We start from the raw sequence: 25,502 nt of genomic DNA, 5'->3' as shown, positions 1-25,502 counted from the left end.
ATTCAGTGTTCAGTATAATTGATTTTATTTCAATATTCAAATTTTACCAATTAAAATTGTTATTCCTTCTACAAATCATCTGAGTTATTGGAGTTATTTTCCATCTGCTGGATCAGCCTACACCAGATACTATTATCCATCAAAGTGGTAGATAACACACATGGTGAAGTGCTGTATTAAACCAAAGAAACAATTAAATGGATGATGTTTACTGTCAAATGCATCCAAGTTGGTTTAAGTTATTTATAAAAACTGGTGATCATCCAGAGACAGATCTTTGGGCAGATGTTTGGTTTCGCTACTATTCAGAGCCGCATGTGACGACACACGGACTGTGATAAAGCCTATAGATAACCAGTGTTGGGGAGTAACGGAATACATGTAAAGGGAATACATATTTAAAATACAAAATATAAGTAACTGTATTCCACTACAGTTACAATTTAAATAATTGGTAATTAGAATACAGTTACATTCTAAAAGTATTTTGATTACTGAAGAGATTATTTTGCATTTTAATGTAATTTGTTTCATTTAATATTTAGTCCTTTCAGATGGAAAACATTTATACATATAAATGATGCGATCCAAAGTGCATTTGTACAGTGGTGAAACACTTTCTTATGATGTGTTACATTCATACGAGCAGACAGAGAAGTAAGTTTGAAGTAAGTCTGGAGCAGAAGAAATAGAAATAAACCTTGTGTAAATTTTCAGCTTTGTGCTAAACTAAAATGCTATTTCTAGCCATTTTACATGCACATGTTATCAGGCGCGATCATATTTTTTTATGAAGGAAATTCAAGTTGGATCATAATTTCTTTTTTTCTAGTAAGACCTTTGATATTAGGGCAAAAATCATATTCTTGAAAATAATTTTTTATTGTTTTCCTGTAAAAATATCTAAAAATCCTTAAAACAAAATCAGTTTGATTTATCTTGTTTTAGAAACAACACTGCATAAGATATTTAGTTTTTTCAGAGAATGTATTTTTAACGTGTATTTTGTCTTACTGTACTGGCAGAGTTTTTATAGTCAAAACAAGTGAAAAAATCTACCAGTGCTGAAGAAGTAATCCAAAGTATTTAGAATATGTTACTGACCTCGAGTAATCTAACAGAATACGTTACAAATTAAATTTTACAGCATGTATTCTGTAATCTGTAGTGGAATACATTTCAAAAGTAACCCTCCCAACCCTGTAGATAACACACATGGTGAAGTGCTGTATTAAACCAAAGAGACAATTAAATGGATGATGTTTACTGCCAAGTGCATCCAAGTTGGTTTAAGTTATTTATAAAAACTGGTGATCGTCCAGAGACAGATGTTTGGTTACGCTACTATTCGGAGCCACATTTAACGACACATGGACTGTGATAAAAGCCTATATTGATCTGTTTCTCACCCACACCTATCATATCGCTCTGAAGATGAGGATTTAAACACTTGAGTCTTATGGATTACTTTTATTTTGCCTTTACGTGCTTTCTGGACCTTCAAAGGTCTGGCCACCATTCACTTGCATTGTATGGACCTACAGAGCTGAAATATTCTTCTAAAAACCTTCGTTTGTGTTCTGTAGAAGAAAGAAAGTCATACATATCTGGTATGGCATGAAAGTGAGTAAATGAGAGAATTTTCATTTTTGGGTGAACTATCCGTTTAATAAATGCTGTAAAAGTATAGTGTTAGTTTATGTTAACTAATGTTGTTAACTAATGTTAACAAATGGAATTTTATTGTAAAGTTTAACCTGTTAAATTAAAACTTAGAGGCTGCTTTATATTTTAGATTCAGTAGAAGTTATATTTAGCTTGACACAGTGTGTAAAAAACACGGCGCTCCTGGAAAACGCGCTAGACGGACGTCTACAGTCGAAAACAACTGAGAAACGGCGCAGGCGCCAAAACGTTGTCTCTGTGGACGGCCCCTAAATAGCCTTGTGTTCACACAAGGAAGTAAGTCATACTGGTTTGAAACAAGAGGAGGGTGAGTAAATGATTAAATAATTGATATTTTTGGATGAACTATCCTTTTAAGTCAGATGTGTCCAAACTTAATGGTACATCCCTTACTGCCCACCTAACCTCAGACCCAATGAACATTTGCACCACTCCACCAAGACTTTTCAATTCTACAGTAACTCAGTCACTGTAGATTAGCCAAAATCACATTTCATCTGCACTCCACACTCATTAAATCATCAGTTAAACTTTATCAGTTAAAATTATCATTAAAACTGCTTTCCTGGAATCAGATGAAACCGTGTCCTTAGCAATAAAGGATACACAAGGGAAAATCACTATTTGCAATGTTACTTAATCAGACAAGTCTTGATTTACATTGGGGAATCTTTCATTTAAAGTGTTATTATAAACATTATTGGATATGCTTAAAAAGACAATGGAAGTAGATATACAGTATACAAATGTTTCTGTTCTGCTCTGTGAATATCTATGAGACCCTTTGTTCCAGAAGTATGTATGGTCAGCGTGGAGGACCGGCCTGTGCTTCTCTGGGTTTCTGGAAGATCGCCTTAGGTTTTTGAGGAAAAAATAGCTGGCAGAAAGACAAAAAAAACCCCAAAAAACAAACAAAAAAAAAGGATATCTGATATAGTTCAGTAAGAGGACAAAAGATAGAAGTGACAAAGTGACACAACTAAGAGAGTTCAAATGTGAGATTGCATATTGTGATCTGAAGCCTAGGGTAAAAACTCAACACTAACATCAGAGAATCTGTAATTTGCTGAAGGAAACCTTGAATAGAGCATAAACAAGATGGAAGGTGGAGATTAACAACAACAACAAAAAATGGATGAGAATTGACTGTGAAAGTGAGAGAGAAATATCAAGTGTTGAAAGGAAATGACTAACTATGTGTGGGAGGTCAGTCTGTCCTGTATGGTACAGCCAAAAACACCTCTACAATCTCCACCATTAAACTTGTGGAAACAAGATTTACCACCACTGTTTAGTCCTTATTTCCACAAGCCTCTCTCTTCCCCCATCTTTACCTTTATGGCTGTGATGAAGCTCAGTGAATCATGCATATTTCTAATATATATATATATATATATATATATATATATATATATATATATATATATATATATATATACACTACTGGTCAAAAGTTTTGAAACACATGACTGAAATGTTTCTCATGATCTTAAAAATCATTTGATCTGAAGGTGTATGCTTAAATGTTTGAAATTAGTTTTGTAGACAAAAATATAATTGTGCCACCATATTAATTTATTTAATTATAAAACTAAAATGTAATAAAAAAAATAAAAAAAAGTTTTTGAAATTGATGACTTGGACCAAATAATAAAGAAAAGCAGCCAATAAGTGCCCAACATAGATGGGAACTCCTTCAATACTATTTAAAAAGCATCCCAGGGTGATACCTCAAGAATTTGGTTGAGAAAATGTCAAGAGTACATGTCTGCAAATTCTTGGCAAAGGGTGACTAATTTGAAGATGCTAAAATATAACACAGTTTTGATTTATTTTGGATTTTGTTTAGTCACAACATAATTCCCATAGTTCCATTTATGTTATTCCATAGTTTTAATGACTCTACTATTATTCTAAAATGTGAAACAAAATTACAATAAAGTAATAGATTAAGAGTTTCAAAACTTTTGACCGGAAGTGTGTGTGTGTGTGTGTGTGTGTATATATATATATATATATACATTTAATCATGCTTATTTTTTTTTTTTTTACTACATATCTCTTTGAAGGACTGTCCAATTAGAGCAGCCCAGCATGGAAAATCAGTCGTTATTTGTCTGCTTGCTCTCATGCATACTTTGAGAAGCTGTGTATTGAAACATGACAATAATGTCCCTGCAAAAGCCATTTTAAAAGACCACTAGTATCCTTAGCTACTTGCATAAGTACTCCTCACAGACACAATGCATGCCCTTTTTTGTAAGTCATTTTTGAAGAAAATGGGAGGGTGGTTCTATTTTAAAGCATACTGTACTACACTAGATAAATGCAAAGTTTTTGTACACATGTATTGCTTCAATGCGATTATAACTGTAAACCACCATTGATATTCAGAATAGTGGTTGATCAATATGTTTTTTTTAATTACCGATTTTTACTGTATATTTTTAATATTTGCCACCCCACGAGGTGTTTTTTATTTAATTGGCTCTTTTCCCAGCAAGAATTCTGTGTGTGTTCACAAGCAGCATGTCGACTTTTGCTGCACAGGGAGTCATTATCACATACAAATCACTCACCTGCACACCTGTACACAAATTAATCACTTAATTTTGCATTAACAGGAAAGATTCTGTCATGATTCTGATTGATGAAATACTTTATTTATGATAACAGTAAATACTACTACACAATGTGTACTGTAAATACAACCACATCAGTATTTCATTGTTACATTACATGCATTACAAAACATGACACACATTGTTCATATGACAAAGAAAATATAGGATAGACAGTCATGTCTGAAGTACTGGGCAATATTAATGGCTAAATGTAACAAATTTTACAGTAAAATCCCTGTAAAATATAGAGCTCCTCATGTGATTGTTTAAAAACCCTACCTCATAAAAAAGACTATCATAATCAGGATCAAAAGCAAGCATGTGGTAAGTTAGCGACTGCAGTAACAGCAATACCTAATTAAACTTGACTCAAATTAGGACATTCAACTGGGAACACACTTATGAGTTCAAATTTCTGCCATAAATTTAACACTTACACATTCTTAGGCTTTTTATAGTTCACCTCATTCATTATAAGGAAAATGGAACTGAACTAAACCTGACCTTGGGCCTCTCAATGGAAACTGTTGAGAGAGTAAGGTTGCATTTTATAATGTACAGTTAGTAGGGCTGTCGACTTAACGCATTAATTCAGTGGAATTATATATCTAAAATTAACACAATTAATCATGTCCCTGGACCTTAATAAGGAATATTCCTTCCATATACAATTCAAGCATGTAGTACTACTACCTGTTTTCTCCAGGGGGCAGTGAGCAAAACTTGCTTTATCAATGCGCAGCTCAAACTGACATAGAACAAACCACCCCTGGACAGCAGACAACACAAGATGAGAACACGTTCTTGCATACAAACACAGCTTGATGGAGCGCAATTCTGAAGGCAGGGATCTCGTGTTTTTCTAAGTTTCAAACTTCGTTTAACTTGACACAGTGACCTAAAAACGATACGTTTATGATGCGACACAACCTAGACGCTCCAAAAGCGTTCATCTGATGCAGGTGTACATTGAGGGCTGTGAACTGTAGGCCAATGATAGGCTTATGTTCAGTAATATGGAAATAAACAATATATTGCATTCTAAAGCCACTTTTTGTATAGTATTTTTTAATCCTTAACTTGTGTGCCTAAATAATGTATTATATATATATATATATATATATATATATATATATATATATATATATATATATATATATATATATACTGTACATATTAAATGATATTATTTATAATTATTTAAATATAACTATTTATAATGATTTAATCACTAAATATTCAATTATTATTGAATTATTGAGGGGCTTTTCTCAGCAAATATTATGTATGCAATTCATTAGATTAATTAATCGGCATACCATGTAATTAATTTGATAAATAAATTTAATTGATTGACAGCCCTAATATTTAGTTATAATTTGTAGTAAAACTACATTCATTATTATGTCTGTTGTGGGACAATAAGACAACACACTTTGTATAAATAATGATGTTATGTTGACTGAATGATGCTATGGGCCAATTCTATAATTTTCCTAATTTTAAAGTCCTAATTTAACCCAATAACTACTATACATTAACATAGGACACATAGCTGCAACTTTTCCACAAAATTAAGAATTAACAGACAAACAAAAATGTTATCCAGACACACTAACAATACAGTAAATAAAACTGGGACATTCCATAACTTTACCATAAAAAATATAGTGACAACCTTTGAGCCATTATTCTATAGCATCTGGGTTATATCTAACTGTGAAAAGCATGAAATAATATAATGTTCATAAACCAACCAACCTGACAAAATTCTTAATCTGTTCGGAATTACTGTATAAACATGTACCGCAATGACACAGGCAGTAAAACAGAAGGACAAATGATTACACTTAATTCACCAAAAGAGCCATTTTTGATCATATCCAGTAAACACAGTCTTACAAATGTTTTGAGTAGTGTGCCGTACAGCCCATACAAACACAAAACATAACTCTAAAATAACACAATAAACATAATAAAAAAGTGATAAATGACAAAAGAATAAAAAATCTAAATATTAATACATCTAAATCAAGACATAGGTTGCTGTAGTTTCTGCCCCCTAGCGACCATGGCTGTAGACTGTTACCAGAGGTACTGTTGCTACAGTAACAATCTAATGCCACGGTTACCATGGAGACAGGTGGTGGGGGGGGGGGGGGGGGGGGTAGATAAGCTAACCTGATTGGCTCGTTGGCTATGACACTGTCCACATATTCAGCACAGAGTCTAGGGTAGATGACAGAGATTACTGTTCACTGCTCTTAAAACTGTATTAACAGGTCCATGTTGACTTCAAAAGATTCTCAGTATTTTTTAACTGGCTGAATTGTCTGTGGATGGTTGCCAGACATCAGTAGCCATGACTGTAGACTGTTACTGTACTTTTAGGTTTTAGCAGTAAGCAGTCTAAAGCCAAGGTATTGATGAACTGACTTTGGGAATTTTCCATGTAGCCTAATTATTATACTGTATATCTTTATTGTATCTTCACATAGCCCTTTTGTTATACTAAATTGCCTTTTTGAAGTTTTACAATTCACTAGACATTTGTATTCACTTTCATTTCAACAGTTACAATGAAATTGGAACATGATGTTGAAATGCTGTAAACTGGTTTATTTCTGCCCGTCAAGCTTAGTAGCTTTGTGTAACACACAAAATACCTTTTTTTTTCTCACATCTCCACAGAAAGAATAACTGTCTAAAAATCACTCTAAACAATAAGCAAGTGTCTCAGATGGCAGCTATAAACAGAAAAGCAGTTTTCCTGGACTGGATTGACACAACAAAGAGTCCATAATGGCATTGCCAACTTTTACAACTCTGTATTCATTGCAGTGGAGATTATCGGACTGACTAACTCCAAAGATTTTAGCTGGTGGTGGTGGTTTGACCCTGCTGTCATTATTTATTTATTTTATTTTTTCCCGTGCTGTGGTGCTACTCAGTATTGCTGTTTATAGAGTTAATTTCCCTGCTCAAACAGTGACTAAATCTTTGAGTTTTTATATTTTGACTTTACATCTGATCTCTGCTTGGTGCCTAGGTGACCCGATTAAAAACAGTAGGCCTATAGACTTGGCTGTCTTTGTGTTAGTGATTAAATAATGTTGTACCAACACAAACTTAAAATAGACATTGCTGGTTGACTGATAGGGGTGGGCCGAATAAATGATTTGTTTCTTGAACCATTCTCTTTGGTGCGGGTGTGCTATCCATGGTGCTGAAACGGAATGCCTGTGACTGGGACGAAATGGGGACATTTTTCTTACATTTGGGTAGCAGCAGTGTTTAATACAGCCCTACCAAATCCATGTTTGTTCGTTATTCCCTATTAAATTATTACTAGTTCAAAATATTGTAAGCATAACATTTTAAAAGACGAAATAATCACTGTCAGTTGCTGTTTTTCCGGGTCTCGCGCAGGAGAACCACGGTTTTTATTCGCGCGCCTCGAGACACCTGCGCTCTGTATAATGCGTTGCGTCTATCTCTTTTTTAACGCAAGAACGCGTTCAGTTGGACGGACCCTTCAGTTCTTGTGACTGTTTGAAAGCGTCTCTAGTTTACTTTAATGTAGAAGTGTTGTTGTCGAGACCAGCTCCGTGTACGAGTACTGAAACCAGAGGAGGCTCAGACTTATAGACCTAATGCAATCTCAATGAATGTGTTAAATGTACAGTGTAAACAGCTAAATTGACTCTAAGCTCATCATATATCAAATATACCTCATATTATTTGCTTATGCTTATGCTAAACAATATTACCAGTAGAGGATATAAATAAAATAAATGCTACATCCTAGGTTAAGTGGACACAATTTTAATACAGTTATGTCAGTGTAAACAATATGTCAGTACAAAACTCAAATTAAACGTGCAAGTTTCATTTGGCTTAGCATGGCAATACAAACTACCAGCTTTTGTTTTATTATATTCTATTCATTGTAAGTCAATTTAACATTTCTGCTATACAAAATAGCTACAGTATTATTTTACTATAACTAAACTGAAAACAAGCTGACAATGATATATTAAATGTAAACTTTTATTGCAGTAAGTAAACTGAAACCTTTAATTTCAATGTATTTACAATTTCTTCAGTTGCACTATTATATTCCATACATTGTAAGCCAAGAAATCATTTCTGATATACAAAATACAGTATAACTGTACTATAACTAAAATAAGGGGGGAAACAAATTAACTGACAATGATGATTTGCATGTAAACTTTTAATGCAGAAAGTGAACTGAAACCTTTATCTTTCAATTTCTTCAGGTTGCATTATTATATTCAATCCATTTTAAGCCAAGTAAGCGTTTTTGATATACAACTGTACTTTAACATCAGGTCTTGACAGCTACAGCAGGGAATAAATAGTTTTCAAAAATATGAAGTTTTCAATAAATACAGGCTAACTGTACCTAAAACTTAAAGGTCCCACTAACTGTCTCATCCTCAGATACGCTCAAGGAGCAATTGCTGTTGCTTTTAACACTTTGCACTTTAAAACGTGAATAAAAATAAATAAATAAATAAAATAAAAAAAAAAAAAACGAATTTAGTCCCTTTCGTTTCTTTTCTTCTTTTTTTATTTTATTTTATTTTTATTTATTTATTTATTTTATTTATTTATTTATTTATTTATTTTTTTTGAAGGGATGACAAGGCCACATATGGTCTCATGTCCGGTCTTGAGTACTAAAACACTGTAATGTAGGTTAACAATATCCCGTCTCTCCATTAATGATCATCTCTGAAATAAGGGGTAATCCCCGAATGATGTCAGTGAGGAGAGAAGACCACGAGGGTGATTTCCATGCCGAATACTATCCTGAAAAGCTCCTGTGGAGATTATCCGGAGGGAGTTCTGAATGTTCTTTTTCACGCAGATCCAGTCCCACTCCCAGATACCCCCCACATGGGGTCGCACTGCGGGTGATGGACAGATGCGCATGCGCTGCACGCGCGCTGTCTCTTTGAGTGATCCCGACGGGCCGGTTGGAAATCGTCAGCGTGTGCGCAGGAATGACGCAAGACTGACATCATCTGTGTCACGATATTGTAAATTCAAAATTAATAAGATCTAAAGCGAGCTTCTATGTAAGATTATGGCTCGTCTTTTTTCCCTCTCAACAGTGTATAAAATGAATCGGAAATGACAAGTGTTAGATAACACGAATCAGCGGGAAAGAACATCTGGAATCATGGAGACAATGAAAACGGTTTAAGAGCTTTAGTGGATGTTTTGTAGTAGATTTAATACACATGCGTTTCGAGACGAGAGCCAACACATAACTCGTTCCACGTTGGAATCAGTGTTAACACTCGACTGGGTGTAATAGGTGTACATATGTGCTCCTTTTGCGCTATAAATGCATTACAGAAGAAATATGAGATTTATTAAGCGTAGCCTACATGCCACATATAGCATATTTCTGGCAAAAATAATTTTAACACGATTTGGCGCACCACCTAGAATACTTTCCCTGGCTGCTGCTGATCTGTCAGTGCCCATGTGCGCAAAAGTGAGTCACGCTGCAGTAACTTTCAGTCGCTAACATCCACGACGAAATACAATAAAAAAAGCCAGAAGTGCATTTTGCACTCACACACACCTGGTCTTATAATGCATTTCATTTTAGGGCAAATTATGTATTTTTAACGTAGCTAATAACAATGATAACGTTTTTGTTTTAAATTAATCTCGTTTTGCCCGGTTATGTTGCCAAAAAAAAAAAAAAAAAAAAAAGTAACTTACCTTATGTTAAAACAGTCAACTCAAGAAACTTCTCAGCACACATCACCAACGTAACAGCGTTAACTATGAACTTCAGTATAGCCTATATATTTGGTTACCTCTGTGCAGGAGAAAATATGCTGGCATGTTGTCATGTTATCATGGCTTTAGAAAGTCTTTCGCTGGATGTATCCACTCACTCGTTTGCTGTCGATGACGCTTGTGAAATTTAACGGGTTCTCCCGTCGTTCGCAATTTATAGACAGCCTGTAGTGATGATAGTAATGCGGTTGGGAGGGGGATCTCATTCATTGAAAAACATCAGCAGCATCCTGCTTCGGACGTGCTCTATGACGTCACTGAGAACATGCAGTCAACGGGCTGCGCACGCTGGATAGAGAGGGTCACACGCAAAATGCGTAAAGACCCTCACGACTCTCGGCCCAGAGATGATACAGGGTATACTCTTTTCATATTTATCACAGCGGTAATACTTTGATGCTGATGCATCTGCAGTTCAGGGGGGAAAAAACCTTCCTACTGTGTATACCTTCCTGTGATTTTATGCAAACATTCATAGGCTATCAGTGGCAATCATAACAACGACTGCTTTGATTGTTTTTATACTAAAAAAAGATATACCTTACATACGGTATAAGGCATAACCGGCATTCTTCTCATTCAGCTGTGAAGAGTTATATCCTATAATCAAGTCTATATCCTGATTATCAAATAAACAATAGATTAACAATTAGGTATTCACAGATTGGGATTGGGAATAGTGTGGGGATGTTTGCTCAACATGCCATGTGACCTATCATCATGTAGATTTGCTCACTGATTCACCTCACACCAATTGGTTTGCAACTCTCATCAGCAATGCCAATCCCTCTTACATTCCCTATCACTTTCTCTCCTCTCTTGTCACTTCCACCCACTCTCTCCTGATCCCACTCTCTGCTAAACACGATCGCCCACACATACACAACCACCTCATTCACCTCTTCCCTGACACTTGGATTTATTTTGTCTCATTTGTGTCCTTGTACCTTTGATTGAAGTTACGTGTGTCCCTGGTGAATCACCTGTGGTTTCCACCAAGTATGCCACCTAATTCTGACATTAGGCCTCTTTTGGGCATCATAAACAGTATAGATAGACCACTAATTCAATTTAAACCTTGTGCTTAGTTGTATAACTGATCCAAAACAATATAAATGTTTTTTGTTCACAATATTGCCAGTCTTATTAAAATTAATGCAAAAGGATACAGGTTTGAATGTGATTATAATGTATTTGGAAATATGACTAATAATAAGGACATTGGACACTTGAAGAGAAAATTGTACTTCTTTTAAAAAAAAAAAATGAATGTCTGATTTACTTTATAGGCCTACCTTTTATGACAGTTCTGGTATAAACTTTATTTTGGTATGACTTTATCTCTTTTTTCTGTCTATTTTTTATATAAATGGGGGATATTTAGAAGTCTTTTGGAACATCTTTAGTAGAGTCTATGGCCACAAAATGTTATATTTCTTCTAAGTTTAATTTGTTGGTGTTGTTAAAGAGGACCTATTATGGTTTTTAAACGTGCCTAATTTTGTTTTAAACGTCTCATACAATAGATTTACATGCATCCAAGGTCAAAAAACACTTTAATAAACTCATAATTTAAATGGCAGCATTACCATTTTTTTCCCAATGTCAAAAACGACTCGTTCAATGATCCGTTCTAAGGATTCATTCTAAACTCCTTTCAGAGAGCCTACTCTGCTCTGATTGGTCAGATGTCCCAGTCTGTTGTGATTGGTCTACCGCTTAGTGTAGTGTTTGAGGGCGGGTCAAAGCTGTTCGCGAGCAGCCAATGAAGACCAGAGGCGGGTTTTTTGTTACCAAATGATGTAGGTTAGTACAGGAAGTCTGGAATTACTAAGGACTCGTTTCAGGTGTTCAGAATCGGTTCTTTCTTTTGGGAGTCAAATAAGTGCACATTTGTCATGCACTTTGATTTTTGAAACTTTGCAGACTTTTTTACATTCACAAACAGCTATATAACACATTACATGAAAGGTAATATTTGAAAAACCATAACAGGTGCTCTTTAAAAACTGCTTATCAGCTTGAGCTACTGGCAAATTGAATTACAGAATTTGGAATGACACTTAAAATCACCCAGCCCACTACCTCTTTGAACTGTTGCCTTATGGCTGGCACTAGAGAACTGAGCACCAGAACCATCAGGCACAAGAACAGTTTTTTTCCTCAGGCTATCCATCTCATGAACAGTTAAAACTGCTCCATTGAGCAATAATCATGTGCAATAACCAGCTTAGTCTTTTATATTTATTTAACATATCCTACCTCTTCTGCACATTACATTCCCTTGCATTTGTATATAACTGATTTGTATTTGATTATATAACTGATTTTGTCTTATTGTGTATTTTTATATATACTATATATTTCTATTCACTTATTTTTATTTTTATTCTATTTTTTTTATTATCTCTGTCTTGTTGTTGTATTTTTTGTGCACTGGAAGCTTCTGTCACCAAGACAAATTTCTTGTATGTGAAAGCATACTTGGCAATAACGCTCATTCTGATACTGATTCTGAAAATGCCTTTTATAAATTATGTAGGTGTGACGAGGAGGAGGCTGGGGCCGGGCGTGCACGGCCTGGCCCCACCCTCCTCCTCGTCACACTAGGCAACCAGTAAGTTACTCAAAACAAAAGAAAAAAAAAATCACTACAAATGACTAATTAAAACCCTAAAATGTACAACCCTTCACTGATTAAAAAAGTAATCACATTACTAAATACTTTTAAGTTACTTTCTAAAACACGCAAAGAAAAGCTTTTGTTTTTATGCTTAATTAATTCAGAATAATTTGTATATTCCCTCCTTGTATGTTGACTCATTAACGGATGCACGTCCTTCACGAAACTGTCACAAAACACAAACAGATGAACATTTAAAATGTATTCATATTATTTTAGAAATGTGTGTAACCCAAGTAAAGAGATTAAAATTATCTTAATTGAAAGTCAGTAACTGTAATCTGTATACTAGAGTTTGAAATCAGATATTCAAAATGTAAAAAATAAAATTCACATTTTCAAAAATGTGTGCAACATAATTTTTTGTACTAAAAAGTAATTTGATTACAGTAATTAATCACTTTGTTACTAGATTACACCCAACACTGTAGGTAACGTCATGCTAAATTAAACATGAATTATACTCAAACAGGGGAAATTCAGACATATTTTTTTTCTAATAACTGTTCATGGTCAAAAAATCCTATATCTTTTTTAAGTTTAGTTTGCTGGTGTTAAAAACTGCTCACCAGCTGCAGGCTACAAGACATCCAGAATTTGAAATCACACGAAGAATTACTTTAGTATGTTGAATGAAATTAAGTATGTTGAGAGCTTCATGCTAATTTCAACATCAGTTATACTCACAATGTACTGTATGCACCAGGGTTGTTTATTATTTATGCTGAAGAGGACTCTGCTGATTCAATTTTGATCAGTCTGGTTTGCTTTTAACCCAGCAAACTTTATTCCCCATTCTCTTCTATCTTCTCAGACATTTTTAAAGATTCTCCCGTAGCTATGAACTGTGCATGTTTAAAAAAAAAAAAAAGAAAAAAAAAAGAGAGAGACAGCATGAAACCCAGCATGAGCTATACAAACTTATGAAAGCGCCATTAATAAAAGATGTGCACTCTGAAGCAATCATGGTCATGCTGATCCAAAGGCACCCATTGATTCCCATCACCTCAAGCAGGGCATAATTCGTTTTGTGAACTAAATACGAAATAGTACTATGTCATTGAGAGCTCCTTTTAACCTTACCTCCATCCCTCCAGATCTCTCTTGCTTTGCCACAGTCTCTGGCCTACTGCAGCATGTTCCCTTGCCTTGGTCTCTACCCACTCCCTCTGTGACTTATGTTTCCTTTTTCCAAACCACCATCTCCCAACATGCCTCTTTGCTGCTACCATGCACCCTGAGCAGGCTTGCCCGGTTCCCCATCATGTAGCAATAGCATCTGTCAGAGAGGCTCTACGGGGCTTGGCATCCACCTGCAGAACTCTGCCTCCTCCTCCCCTATCAGTCACTCATCAGTATTCTCTCTCCATCTCTGCCTCTCCTAATCCCCAATTCCCCCTCTTTCACTTCTCCTCAGCCGTGGCATAAATTGAACTGCACTGAGGCATTCCTCACACAGATATGGTGCAGTTCACCTTCTGATGCAGAACATGCTCTCTCTGAGATATATCTATCTGAAATGTATTGACATGTGGTTTATTGCAGACAACATGTAAGACACCTGTTGCATTATTTGATATGATGCAAAGTTGATGCTTTATTAAACTTACAAGACAGAGGACTGCAAGCTTGCCTTGCACCATTTGATGTTTGCTGGGAAACCTGCTAAATAATACAGTTTTTTTAGTGTTTCATGTGTAATAGCAATCATATAGAACTCAGTTGGTAACAGTCATAACTTACACTCACTGAGCACTTTATTAGAAACACCTACACCTACTTATTCATGTGATTATATAATCAGCCAATCGTGTGGCAGCAGTGCAATGCATAAAATCAAGCAGATATGGGTCAGGAGCTTCAGTTAATGTTCACATCTACCATCAGAATGGGGGAAAAATGTGATCTCAGTGATTTCGACCTGGTGTGATTGTTGGTGCCAGATGAGCTGGTTTGAGTATTTCTGTAACTGCTGATCTCCTGGGATTTTCATGCACAACAGTCTCTAGAGTTTACTTAGAATGGTGAAAAAACATCCAGTGGGTGGCAGTTCTGTGGACGGAAATGCCTTGTTGATGAGAGAGGTCAACAGAGAATGGCCAGACTGGTTCGAGCTGACAGAAAGGCTATGGTATCTCAGATAACCACTCTGTACAATTGTAGTGAGCAGAATAGCATCTCAGAATGCACAACACGTCAAACCATGAGGCGGATGGGCTACAACAGAAGAAGACCACATCGTGCACTTTATTAGGACCATAGTGTTCCTAATAAAGTGCTCAGTGAGTGTATACATAGAGTAAATATGATTGTATATAAATAACGTGTAAATAAAATGAGATGATACTGTAGCTGTATTTCATTTCTTTTTGTGCTTTATCTGTACTGTAATCGCTGTGGTGGTCTTAAAGTACAAACATATTCCAAATAAATCATATTTGTTTCCAAATAAATCTTAAGCCCTCATGATTCTGCTGCTGCCACTCATAAAATATGATAGCTGTTTAATTTCTTCTTATGCTTTTTCTTAACTGTGGTGGTTTTTAAAGGAATATTCCAGGTTCAAAACAAGTTAAGCTTAATCGACAGCATTTGTGGCATAATTTTGATTACCACAAAAATGATTTTCAACATGTCTCTCCTTTTCTAAACCAAAAATTAAATAAAAGTAAAAGAAAAATTGAGGTCACAGTGAAGCACGTATATAATGGAAGAGAATAGGTTGTTTTTTTATGGTCTTTTTAGAGTTTACGCTGTTGTGTCAACAACAACGAAGTTGCAAAATTGGCTATAAATTTACACAGAAAAGGTTAGTATGTGATTTTATGACACTAAAATCATGTTAACACGCATATTGTTTGCATCTTGTGGCTATACTATTGAAACGTGAGTATTTTAACGTTTACGAATTGGCCCCAATCCCTTCCACTGTAAGTGCCTTTAACTTCTTTTTTTTTAAGAAAAAGAGGGACGAGTTAAAATAAATTTTTGTGGTAATCAACATTATGCCACAAATGCTGTCAATTGAGCTTAACTTGCTTTGAACCCAGAGTATTACTTTAAGTACCCAAGTATTCCACATAAATCATATTTGTTTCTAAAATAAATTGTAAGCACCTAAATATTTTCTTAGAAACTGCTTAGAGACTTTTAAAGTTGTGCAACACCAAAATGTTACATGTTTCTTATATTTAGCTTAAAAACCTTTTATCTATTCATAATGCAACAAGATTTATATTTTTCGGTTGTACTTACTACTGGAAAGCCATCTAATGATGCCACAACTTACACAGCCTATAGCACTAGAGTGTATTCTCATCCACCACAGAACACTTTAAAAGATACCCAGCAATTTGTCCCTGTTTATATATGAAATGACATTACACATGCCTTCATTCAATGACACACATATTCCCGTGACTTTTGGCCCTTACTGCCCACAAGTTTTCTTTTAGTCATCACATTTTCTATGCAGAGAGTTTCTCGAAAGAATGTCATCCTGGGCTGGTGTAGGTGTTATTGGCTTGTCTCATAAATCAGACAGCTCTTTCCAAAAAATACATAAATAAATAAATATATAAAAGATTTGCTAATGACTCACTGCCTGACTACAAAAACCTTTGGGCTGACTCACTCATTTAGTGAGTGGTGAAATGGTAGCATGCATTAAAGTGCATTGACTCAATAATGTTTTCTCACTACATACATGTTTAAAACGCTGCAGTGGTGAAAATGAAATTAAAAGCTTACAGAATGCGTCACTAGCAATGCGTTAAGGAGCGTAAAACAAAGGCGGATGCAAAGCCACATCTCAGGCTTCAGGGAAATGCATCAGTCTTTCATCTTAACCTATTCTCCAGGGGCCAGCACACAGTGGAACAGATCTGGGAAAAGCATCATCGAGTATCGAGACTTATTTTACCATGAAAAGCACTTTTGTCATCTCAATTCATCGTTTGTGTCTACAGCTCCAATAAACAATTCAACAGAGACCTGTTATGAAGTGCCATTTTATAAATATTCATCAAACTTCACTGTTATATTGAAATCTTTTCTTCAATTTCTCAGTTGGTGCAGGATACAATTTTTTCAATAATGAAAAATTATATTTTTAAAATGAACAATTGCATACATCTCATAACATTCATCTCATACATCTCGTAAATTCATATGTTTAAGCTGTACATAAGTGCAATTAAATAATTTTTGGAATACTTCTATGACACAGTTTCCAAAAACTGAAGATTGCCCTAATCAAAACATGAAAAAATTTAATCATTAAAAAATAATAATTCTGAACTCTTAAGATTTATGTAAAAACTGATTTCAAATGCTGTTTTTAGCAACAGCCTTCAAAACAGTTGTCTGTTACATCTGTTAATTATGAGATATTCTCTTTAACTCTATTGGTTCAATATGCTTGTGCGTTCTAGGTTTATGTATGCTGGGGTCTGCAGCTGCAGATTTGTGAGTCATGAATGTGCTAGAGCAAACGTTTTCTTACGTAGGCAGAGAAGATATACCAGCTCCCTGATTCTGCTGCTGCCATTATATGACATATCAATTCTACAAATGAGAGCTCCATGTTCATGTCATATAAACAAAAACACCAAACACACAAGCTGGTGTGAAGATCATGATTATTTGTCCTCCCTCTACTTGTTGACATGTTGTCACTCTACAAATGTATAATGTAACTCCAAGCTTGCTTTTTCTCTCAATTTCATATCTAATTCATACAGTTGTGGCTTTTAATTATGGATGAGAGGTTTACGTCTCCATAGTTTCTCCAGCTCTCATTCTTTTGTTGCAATGTAGGTTTTCTTGTATGGGTTACATTTAGGATTGGTGTATTTCAGCTCATTCTGATTTAAAATTGACTGTAGTCTTTTATTAAGCCATCCTTGTTGGTGGTTACTTTACTAATTGCTTTTTCCAAATCACATTTTGTATACCATATTCATATATGAATAGGAAGTCATGAAATCAATATCTCAGCACTGATTATCTGTGCATCCCTACATCTTAAATTTCTCTCTCCCACAAAACACACAGATTTTGCTGGTGCTGTACCCACAGAACTAATGACTCACAAGAGTGACTCATCCCCTTTCCTTCCTTTGTCACACACACATGCTACACATCATTGTATTATATCCATGTCTAACCTGGGCAAAGATGGAGAGATTTAGATTTTGTGCTATTTCATTGCATATTCTCTCTTTTTTTTTTCTTATCTCTTTTTTTTTTCATGGTGTGCTGTTGTTTAAACATCAGTTAACTGACAGCTGGCAATGAGAATAACAAATATATATTCTGACAGCTGGGAATAAGAACATATTTTGTTTGATCAACACTAAGGAGAGAAATTCTACAAAAAAAAATCTTTTTGAATTATATTAAATTACCATGACTCCACATGGTGCAAAATATTTTCTAAATAAGCTCTCCTGTAATGTTATTCTGATCTTATATCTTCATATTTTATACAGTACTATGCAAAAGTCTTAGGCACATAAGATGTTTCACAAAAACATTTGTCTTACGATGGTTATTTACTGCATACAGTGCATCTGGAAAGTATTCACATCGCTTCACTTTTTCCACATTTTGTTATGTTACAGCCTTATTCCAAAATGGATTCAATTAATTATTTTCCTCAATTCTACAAACAATACCCCATAATGACAACGTGAAAGAAGTTTTTGAAATCTTTGCAAATTTATTTATATATATTTAAAAAAAAAAAAAAAAAAAAAAAGAAAAAAACCCCACACACCACACACAAGTATTCACAGCCTTTGCTCAATACTTTGTTGAAGCACCAATTACAGCCTCAAGTCTTTTTGAGTATGATGCTACAAGCTTGGCACACCTATTTTTGGGCAGTTTGTCCCATTCTTCTTTGCAGGACCTCTCAAGCTCCATCAGGTTGGATGGGGAGCGTCGGTGCACAGCCATTTTCAGATCTCTCCAGAGATGTTCAATCGGGTTCAAGTCTGGTCTCTGGCTGGGCCACTCAAGGACATTCACAGAGTTGTCCCGTAGCCACACCTTTGTTATCTTGGCTGTGTGCTTAGGGTCGTTGTCCTGTTGGAAGATGAACCCTCGCCCCAGTCTGAGGTGCAGAGCAGGTTTTCATCAAGGATGTCTCTGTACATTGCTGCATTCATCTTTCCCTCGATCCTGACTAGTCTCCCAGTTTCTGCCGCTGAAAAACATCCCCACAGCATGATGCTGCAACCACCATGCTTCACTGTAGGGATGGTATTGGCCAGATGATATGGGGGGTGCCTGGTTTCCTCCAGACATGATGCTTGCCATTCAGGCCAAAGAGTTCAATCTTTTTTTCTCATGGTCTGAGAGTCCTTCAGGTGCCTTTTGGCAAACTCCAGGCAGGCTGTCATGTGCCTTTTACTGAGGAGTGGCTTCTGTCTGGCCACTCTACCATACAGGCCTGATTGGTGGAGAGCTGCAGAGATGGTTGTTCTTCTGGAAGGTTCTCCTTTCTCCACAGAGAAATGCTGGAGCTCTGTCAGAGTGACCATCGGGTTCTTGGTCACCTCCCTGACTAAGGCCCTTCTCCCCCGATCGCTCAGTTTGGCCGGGCGGCCAGCTCTAGGAAGAGTCCTGGTGGTTCCAAACTTCTTCCATTTACGGATGATGGTGCTATGAGCCACTGTGCTCATTGGGACCTTCAATGCAGCAGAAATTTTTCTGTACCCTTATCCAGATCTGTGACTCGATACAATACTGTCTCGGAGGTCTACAGACAATTCCTTGGACTTCATGGCTTGGTATGTGCTCTGACATATACTGTTAACTGTGGGACCTTATATAGACAGGTGTGTGCCTTTCCAAATCATGTCCAATCAACTGAATTTACCACAGGTGGACTCCAATCAAGTTGTAGAAACGTCTCAAGGATGATCAGTGGAAACAGGATGCACCTGAGCTCAATTTTGAGTGTTATGGCAAAGGCTGTGAATACTAATGTTTTTCGTTTTTTATTTTTAATAAATTTGCAAAGATTTCAAACAAACTTCTTTTATGTTGTCATTATGGGGTATTGTTTGTAGAATTTTCAGGAAAATAATGAATTTAATCCATTTTGGAATAAGGCTGTAACATAACAAAATGTGGAAAAAGTGAAGTGCTGTGAATACTTTCCGGATGCACTGTATCTTCAGCTTTAGTGTGTACATAGGAAATATAAATTTTAGACTCCTAAACATTCCTTTTGCAAATAAAATAGAATAGAAAAACAGGGAGCCCTGCAACAAATGGCATGGCCGCCACAAAGCCCCCCAACTGAACATCGAGTCAGTCTGGATTATGTGAAGAGACAGAAGCAATTGAGACAGCCTAAATAGGTAGAAGATCTGTGGCAAATTCTCCAAGAAGCTTGGAACATCCTATCTGCCAACAACCAAGAAAAACTGTGTCCAGGTGTACCTAGGAGAATTGGTGTTGTTTTTAAGGCAAAGGTGGTCACACGAAATATTGAGTTAGCTTTTATATGTTTACTGGTCTTTGCATGAGGTTAACTGATCAATGAAAACTATTTATGGCATTATTTTTGAAGACATCCTCACTATGCAACATTTTACACAAGTGCCTAAAACTTTTGCACAGTACTGTATATATATATATATATATATATATAGAAGACAACAAAATCTGGCAGTGACACAATGTTCAGCCTCTTAAAATACTATTGTTTGGGTGTTGCAAGACATTTCAGAAGTTGCCAAAACAATCCAATGGTCCTCTCCAATAAATTGCCCATTCTGTAGTGTACGTCGACAAGTACTCGCGCTGTCTAGACGACAGACGTTGCCAAGAAATCCAGAAGAAACGACAGTGATACGAAGACCTGGATGTTCTAGTGAGATATCTGTATTATATATCAAATCTTTATAATTTACCTTACAGTCCCTGGAAGAGCTGGTTTACTTTATTTCACTCGGAGCTGCGTCAAAACTTGACGATAAATGTATAGTATTCTGCGCGTGAGGTGTCGTGCTGTTCAAAATCCAAACAAATCCATTTGGACGCATTTTATCCTAATGTTTCCTAATTCACTGGTGTATTTAGTTATAGGCTACTAATGCATTTGGCTCTTTCTTTTACTTTAGTACTTAGACGTTAAGTAATACACATGGCAGCGTGCTTAAATTAATCGATAAATGAGTTAATTGTGTGTGTAAATTTATTTAGGCTTACTACGTTCGTTTGTTGAAGGGAAAAAAAATAAAATCCCTTACTTCAAGCAGACAAAATTAAATCTTTAACTACGTAGTTTTACTGATCACATGGATATATATATATATATATATATATATATATATATATATATATATATATATATATATATATAATTTTTTTATTTTTATTATTAATGTAGACTAAACTAGACACACCACGCGATCGTTTAGTTCTCATTTTTATTTTGTCGTCCTCGTTTGTCTTGGATCAGGTGGTCTTTTTTGCTATATGGGAGAAGTTGTGAACTCGTTTATATATTAATGTCGTTAATTTCCACAAGATGGCAGTATAAACGAGGGAAAAAGAAGTTCGTTTTGAGCTATTTAAAAGTCCAATGGTTTTCCTCCCTTTAATTTCTCAATGATACATTTACTGCAACGGTGTGTATTTTTATTACCTGAACCCACAACCATTAAAACACCTCAACACACAGCTTACTTAGCACACCATGATTTTACACCTGTATTGAAATGTTTTGACTGAGGCATTGCTGTCTGCATACTTAGCTAACTGAGAGACAAGTATGATATACTGAGTATATTCACTCTGAGACCCTGGAAAGCACAGTGAATGGTAGTTTTGGGAATTTTAATTGGGATAGGAACACTTACTGTAGGCCTATATGCCACAGATATTATAGTTTGCAATCGGCTGACAGTCACGCCTCAAACAATCCATTGATAAATCTTTGGGAGCATATGCCAACATACCCGAGCACCTCCAAACCAAGGCACACTTCGAACTGCTCATATCCTGGTAATCATTTTTAGATGTTGGCCTCTGCAGTGTTAATATTGATTAACGTGCATTTTCATTTGCAAGCTCGTATTAGTCACCAATAGTTGTGTCTGTAAATCATGCATACACAGCCATAAATCTGGCTTCTGGAGTTGGCTGAGAAAGCATTGCTTAGCCTTGGTCAAACTACAGTGATTCCAGATATGTGAAGGTCACATCTCTGCCACAATTTTCCATATTATTGTCATTTACTTTTGGCCAGAGTAGCTGTACTAATGTTGACAGTTCTGGAAGTTGAATCTGACCTGATGGGCTGTAGTTCTGCAGGCTTGGGAAGGTAAGAGAACCAAGCGTGGGTTTAATCCTGCAAAAGAAGTGAGCAGTCTTGACATCGAGACCCAATTTCTTATTAACAACATAATCTGAGTCATACTGTGGGGGTGCGTTCTTGATGCGATAGGGGTCAGCATTCATCCTTGACTGTTTGTGATTCAGCAGATGCCCACCTCCAGAAGACCCTGAAAGAAAAGGGAATGAGCAAGTGTACTAAAAGCTCATGTAACAAAGTCGAATTGACTATATTAATGTTTTGTGCCAGTAAAACTATTTTTTTTTTTAGGATGTGTGTGTATTTTCAAACTATATTTGCCATGTGGGAACCAGCAAACAAAGTATAAGGGATAGTTAACCCAAAAATGAAAATTATGTCATCATTTACTCACCCTCAAGTTGTTCCAAACCCTTATAACTTTTTTCTTCCATGGAACACAAAAGGAGATGATAGGCAGAATGACAGCCTCAGTCACCATTTGCTTGCAAAAAAAGATTTAGTGAAAGTGAATGGTGACTGAGACTAACATACTGCCTAACAACTCCTTTTGTGGTACATGAAAGAAAGTCATATGGGTTATTTTCATGAAACTATTTTACTCCAAAATCAAAAGAAACAAATAAGTATTATATTTTACATATACAAAAATTAAACCTAGTGTTAAGGCCATTAGGATTTTTTACATTGTGACATTATTTTCATGACACATTCTTACCCAGTTACCCAATTCTCATTACCGCAATGTGAAAAAAGATGGTCAGGATATTTTTATTGCCGCAATGTTGAAAAAATTATATATTAAAGTATTATATTAGATATACAATCTAGTACATCATAGATACATCATAGTAGTACTCCCTAAATCAGTAACTCATAATCAGGGTTGGGGAGTAACGGAATACATGTAATGGGATGATGTATTTAAAATACAAAATATAAGTAACTGTATTCCACTACAGTTACAATTTAGATAATACAGAATACAGTTACATTCAAAAAGTATTTTGATTACTGAAGAGATTACTTTGAATTTTATTGTCATTTGTTTCATTTAATATTTGGTCTGTTCAGTTGGAAAACATTTATACATATAAATGATGCAATCCGAGAAAAGTTTGAACAGCAATGAAGCACTTTCCTATAATGTGTTACATTCATATGAGCAGACAGAGGGCGCTTTTACACTGTTATGAGTAAAAAGTTGGATGTGATATCATTGAGGAACTTTTCCTTTGAGAGAAGATCAGAAGATGTCATTGTGTACACTCTTTGGAGTTTTGAAGTAAGTTTAGAGCAGCAGAACTAGTTAACCTTGTGAAAATTATGCTAAGCTAACATGCTATTTCTAGCCCTTTACATGCACGTTACCAACCACGATTACATTTGTATTTATTTTTTTATCAAGAAAATCAACATTCGATCATACATATACTGTATATATTTTTTTCTCTAGTAAGACCTTTGATATTAAGGCAAAGATATACTGCAAAAGTCTTATTCTTGATAAGATTTTTTAATTGGTTAGGGTTTATAATCAAAACAAGTGAAAAATGCTGAAGAAGTAATCCAAAGTATTCATATTACGTCACTGGCCTTAAATAATCTAACGGCATATGTTACAAATTATATTTTACAGCATCTATTCTGTAATCTGTAGTGGAATACATTTTAAAAGTAACCCTCCCATCCCTGCTTGTAATACAGTAAAAATGACAGTAAAAGTAAATAGTTAAAGGAATAGTAAAAGCAAAATGTTCAAACATTTTAACGCATTACACTAGTGAGAATTGGGGGTTGAAATGTGCTAAAGTGTCCTGAAAATAATGTCACAATGCAAAAAATCTTTATGGTCCTAAATGTAGTTTTCATTTTCTTTATACTATAATTTAACATAATTTATAATTTATTGTATTGATTTGGAGTTAACTATTTCCAGAACATGTTCTTGACAGGTTTTGTGAGAATCGCCCCATAGGTTTGGAACTACAGTACGTGAGGGTGAGTAAATGATGACAGATTTAAAAGTTTTGGGTGAACTATCCATTTAAATTAAAGGTTTACTTATTTATGTCACACAATTTGTCCAGGGTTTGCAGAAGTAGTCTAGTTTACATGTTAATTATCACTGTATTGGTTGTTAAAACAAGGTGTTAGTCAATGAGGCATTGTTAGCCAACAAATTACAAAGCCGATTGTGAAAGTGAAGTCTCTAAACACATGTTGGTCAAAATGCTAGATAAATGCATAGACTAAAAAAAAAGCATGTGAGTTTTGTGTGACTTTAAGTGAGCTGCAGTTTGGCTGTTGCTCCACCGTGGCTAGAGTCACGTCCCTCATCAGAAGGACGGTGGGAATGTGGTGAGTTCGGTCGAGACCAGCTCATAAAACTTTGCACCCTGGCACTGTCCCGCTTCCCCTGTAGACAGGGAACCAAGACTAAGAGGAAAGCCACAGGAGCACATATCATTGGGTGGGGTTGGGGGGGGGGGGGGGTAGTTTCTGAAAAATGTTTTCAGTCATACACATTGTGCGGCTCAGCTGACTCATCCTATCGCTGCTTCCTACTATGGTGAGCTTGTCTTGAACAAGTTTCAGTTCCTCTACCACATGTTGAGACCCTGTGCCTTCACTTAACCCTTTGACCTTTCTCAGCTGACTTGATCACTCATGTTTACTGATTGTGAAATTTCATGTCTTTTAAACAAACCCTAGAAACACATATTTGAGAAATGTTCAATTGACCTATTTTTCTTAGATGCATGTATGAGTGGTTCTCACGAAACCTTTCAAGAAAATGTCCCATTTTACCCCCCAATTGTCATAACCGCAATGCAAAAAAAGATGGTCATTATGATACTCTCATTACCGCAATGTGAAACAAATTATATATTAATGAAATTGTGAAGTATTTATACATCATAGTAGTACTCCCTTGGTACTGCCAGTCATAATTAAATGGTTTTTTAAATTGTATAACAGCCCTTTTTTACTGTAATATGGTAATCAGACTCATCATTGAAAACAATGGGAAAAGTAAAAGTAAAATGTTCCGACGCATTACGGTAATGATAATTGGGGGGTAAAATGTGCTTTTGTGTCCTTAAAATAATGTCACGATGCAAAGCTCGGATGGGCCCACCGGCCATTCCTAACCCCGTGAGAGAAAAAAATCAAAATGTTAATAAATACAGTCTTGACCAACACAAAATAGGTATTGTTTTAAAGCATATAAGCTGTATTTTACAGTGCACATAGGTATTATGACCAAAACTGAACAAGTGCGTTGAAATTTGCAGACAAATCAGAAGTGTTCCGTTTTGATAAT

The 25,502-nt window shown here is 35.6% G+C and overlaps 1 protein-coding gene across 1 annotated transcript in view; it reads right to left on the bottom strand.

Moving 5' to 3' along the window:
• Window positions 1-10,268, bottom strand: part of LOC127422540 (uncharacterized) — a 33,876-nt gene extending 23,608 nt beyond the window's left edge. Inside the window, exon 1 of the mRNA XM_051666147.1 lies at window positions 10,175-10,268. Coding sequence (XP_051522107.1) covers window positions 10,175-10,202 — 28 coding nt within the window. The 5' untranslated portion in view covers window positions 10,203-10,268. The remainder of the gene's footprint in view (window positions 1-10,174) is intronic.
• Window positions 10,269-25,502: the final 15,234 nt, after the last annotated feature.

The sequence above is a fragment of the Myxocyprinus asiaticus genome, chromosome 31 (assembly GCF_019703515.2).
Source record: "Myxocyprinus asiaticus isolate MX2 ecotype Aquarium Trade chromosome 31, UBuf_Myxa_2, whole genome shotgun sequence".
In the NCBI taxonomy this organism is placed as follows: Eukaryota; Metazoa; Chordata; class Actinopteri; order Cypriniformes; family Catostomidae; genus Myxocyprinus; species Myxocyprinus asiaticus.
This window is presented reverse-complemented; position numbering and strand designations above follow the sequence as displayed.